This window comes from Apaloderma vittatum, unplaced genomic scaffold (genome assembly GCF_000703405.1).
Source record: "Apaloderma vittatum isolate BGI_N311 unplaced genomic scaffold, ASM70340v1 scaffold9788, whole genome shotgun sequence".
Lineage (NCBI taxonomy): Eukaryota > Metazoa > Chordata > Aves > Trogoniformes > Trogonidae > Apaloderma > Apaloderma vittatum.
The window spans coordinates 6,486-10,133 of NW_009731249.1; the positions used below are offsets into that span (position 1 = coordinate 6,486).

General features: G+C 36.6%; 1 protein-coding gene across 1 annotated transcript in view; it reads left to right on the forward strand.

The window, feature by feature from the left end:
* Window positions 1-504: 504 nt before the first annotated feature.
* The window catches only part of DNAJC15 (DnaJ (Hsp40) homolog, subfamily C, member 15), an 18,376-nt gene continuing 15,232 nt past the window's right edge, over window positions 505-3,648 (forward strand). The window contains exons 1-2 of the mRNA XM_009875121.1: window positions 505-552; window positions 2,463-2,536. Of these exons, the coding sequence (XP_009873423.1) occupies window positions 510-552; window positions 2,463-2,536 (117 nt within the window). The 5' untranslated portion in view covers window positions 505-509. The remainder of the gene's footprint in view (window positions 553-2,462; window positions 2,537-3,648) is intronic.

Consider the following 3,648-nt stretch of genomic DNA (forward strand, 5'->3'; position numbering starts at 1 on the left):
AGTTTGAAAGACGGAAGATGCTAATGTACATTTGTGGCCATAGTGTTTTAGTTAGTATTTCAATATAATTTTCAAGCAGTGCTGTGATGAAATTCCCAATGAAGGACTTTGCAAAACAATATTATTGGTTTTTAGCTCTTCATGTTCTTGTAATTGACACTTTCTGTTCTGTATTGAGCTAGTCTGTGCAAATAATTTCAAGTCATCGTGAATAGTTGTTTGCCTTGTGTTTTATCACTAAATACTGTGAGCTGCTTCGTCAGGGTTCGTTCACCGACTGCCTGATGTGTAGTTCCATGTTAAACCTGATGTGCTGGCGTGTATTGATGGGGCTGAACTGTAATATCTAAAGTAGCCTGTGGAATACAGAACTTATTTTTATCTCCTTGGAAATTATATATTAAATGCCCCCATCAGAAATAGTTACTATTAAAGTAAAAGGTACATATACTTCATATTAGAATTTGCATGTCACTCTGATTCCTGTTTTTATGTTTTAGGCCCGAACTATGATAGCGGTTGGACTTGGTGTTGCAACTGTTGCATTTGCAGGTAAGCAAATTGTTAGCTGAGTGTGGAACCGCCACATGCGAGGTCCTGTTTCCAAAAGAGCTAATGAAATTTTTATGAAAGTGGAAAGGTAATTTGGAGACTGCTGTGCAGAATTGTGTCCAGCTATAGTTCCTGTCCCTTCAAAATCCTTGACAGATTTTTCCAGAATTATTTTTGAAAAGTCACAGTTGGAAAAACTAATTTTAATGGGCCACAACTAAAAGGTTCCGTCTGCTTTTTGTCTGCAGAATGTCATGTGAAAAGTTTACCTTGTAATAGCTTATTGCAAAGTGGAGAGTATTCAGTACAGAAGAGTGCCACAGGATCTTGTGATGTGAAGGTGACGCTCAACAAATTCAAGTAGGGAAAAATAGGTTTTAGTGGCTATAGTGATATGTCATACTAAATTGTTTCCATAGCATGTTGTTTGTTACCTGAACTCTATGCATCTGGACTATGTGTTCTGAAAAACGGTTCTAATTTGAACAGAAGGCATAGGCTTAACACCGTTTGTACTCTGGGTTACTCAGACTGGATAACTGTGGTCTGTTCTGGTTGAAATACTCAAATCAGTTTCCATTTTTTTCTACAAATAAAAGCAACCGTGGCCAGCTTTGTGCAAATGCATACACCAAGAATAGATGCAACAGATGAACAAGTTGTACCAAACTTCAGCTCACATTTGCTGGCTCCAGTTGTGTTGTTTTTTTTGGTTAAGGGAAGGAAAGACAAGATCTTTGGGGACGTATACTCATTAAACAGTTGGTTTATCAATGTGTTTGTATAGAAGCAGAAGAAGAGTGCTCTTAGAAGTTCTTCTGCTGTTTGAGCTGCAGAATTAATGGCACCTAGCAAAGAAGTGGTAACAGAAAGCATTAAGATGATGATGAGGTAATATGTTAGTAGATCACAGCATTTCAGCAGTGATGCTCTCAACAGTGGTTTTAACTTCTGTATTAACATAGGCACAGACTTAGATGACTAAAATAACTTCTGGTTACATCGTGTATTTTAAGAATGAAAGCAAGATGCTCTTTGAATGAAGCAGAGCCACATTTTGTAATAAGCTTTTGCATTGTGTGTTCTAGTAAGTTACATTGCTAATGAAAAGTTAATCAAAACAATAATTGGTAGAGAGGTTTCACAGTGAAAATCCTCCAGTCACACTGCACATTCTGAAGTTGATAGACCTTCTTTGTACTTCTGAGAATGCAGTTTATTAGAGTTCTCTCTAGCCTTTCTTAGCTGTAGACATTCTCCCACTGCCGGTGGGGAGTCGAATGGCTCTGAATTCCAGAAGATCCTCTCTTTGTAACGAAATAAAAAATGCAGTGTTTATAAAATGTACGGTTAAGCATACAACATCACACCAGGAAATGTGTAGTACATAGCTTCCTTTTTTTGAAGACATAACCTTTGAACAGTAGTTAATAAATAAAGTATATCCAAAGCTAATGTTTCATACTGCTCTTTTTCTTAAAGTTTGCAAGGCAGGTATTTTCATTTACCGTGTTGAAATGCATTTAAATCAATTTATTTTGTGAGCACACACAGTGGATCTTTGCAGTCCATTACTAAGTTTTTAGATGAACTGTACTGAACTTCCCTTCCTGCACCAGTAGTACAAAGATTGAAAAATGTTAATGAAAGCAAGTTTACTGTGTGGCTTTGGCTGTGCAGGGTCAAGAAACGACTGTTGAGGGAACACCTTGAAAAGCACTAAAGTGCAGGGGTGATCTACAACAAATAAACAAGACAAAAAGGTTAATGAGGAAGGATTTTGATGTTTTAGTTAAAACCAAAATTCTTTCTTTTGTAAGACGATAAATGTAAGTGAAAAACTTTTTTTTTTTTTTTTCCCCTTTTAGTGAATGTTGGCTATAATTTCACTTAACTTCAACCTTTTTCAGGTCGCTATGCTTTCCACCTTTGGAAGCCGTTGGAGCAGGCAATTACAGAGACAGCAAAGAGGATTTCAACTTCTGTAAGTTTAGAGGTTACTTTATGCTAAATTTATTTGTGATTTTGTATTTCAAGTATTTTGAAAGAAGACATACAGTCGGTGCCATTTAGATTATTTTCTTTCCAGGATAGCGGTGCTCCTTACTGTGTATATTTGGGAGTGTTATCTGGTGTATTAAAATCTCTGTAGATGAAGCTATATCAAAAGATGTTTGTGAGTTTGATAAACAGTTCTGATTTTCCTGGTGATGTTTCATGTTTTGGAATTCTTTGCTAGTAAGCATGTGATAAATTGTTGAAGTGCACTGTGAGAAAATAGCTAATTCACAGAGATTATAAAGTGATGCAGATTCATTTCAAGAAACTAAAAATGAAAGGATTTAGTATTCTTTCTTTCAGATACAGTGTTAAAAATCAAGAAGACAAATTTATAAACTTCTGTGAAAGGTTGCCATAGAGATGGAGGACTTTTTCTTGTTCACATATAAGTTGTCTTTTTTTTTCCCTAGCTAATTTGAACTTTTAACCAAGTTTTTGTTCTTTGTTTTTCCCTACGTATTAAAAAAAAAGTCACAGTGAGGTAAAAAGCAAAGAGATAGAGTGTTGTGAGAGGGGTAGGGAATTTGAGAGTATTCACTTTTTGCTTCAGTGGCTATACTGTTCTCTGGTAAATGAATAAATATGTTCCAGTCCTGTTTGATTAAAGTAATTCCCAGTGTGCGTATTCTTTCAGAGTTCGTAGTCTGTGAACACTTATCCGCAGCGGAAGGAATACAGTTCTCTTGATACTGATGGATGAGGGTACTGAGGGAGTACTTGTTGCAGATTATTATTTCCTTAAAAAGGTAGTTTTGTGGTTTTTTTTTAAAAAAAGGTGATCATTCGCATTGTAACTATTAATGTGAGGCTGGTTGCAACCTGTCCACAGTATATAGGCAGGCACTGGGGTCTAAATTCCTTTGCCGTCTGTACTTCATGTTCATGTGCTGAAGGTGCAAACTGGATCAATGCAAGTTTCTTGGGGAGGGGAAGACTTGAAACATGGGCTGTCCTCTTGGGGCTGGTCCATATTTGTTCATAATTGTGATGTGTATTGGCCAGAAGCAGTGCTCCTGGGTCAGCTTTTGCTCTCTT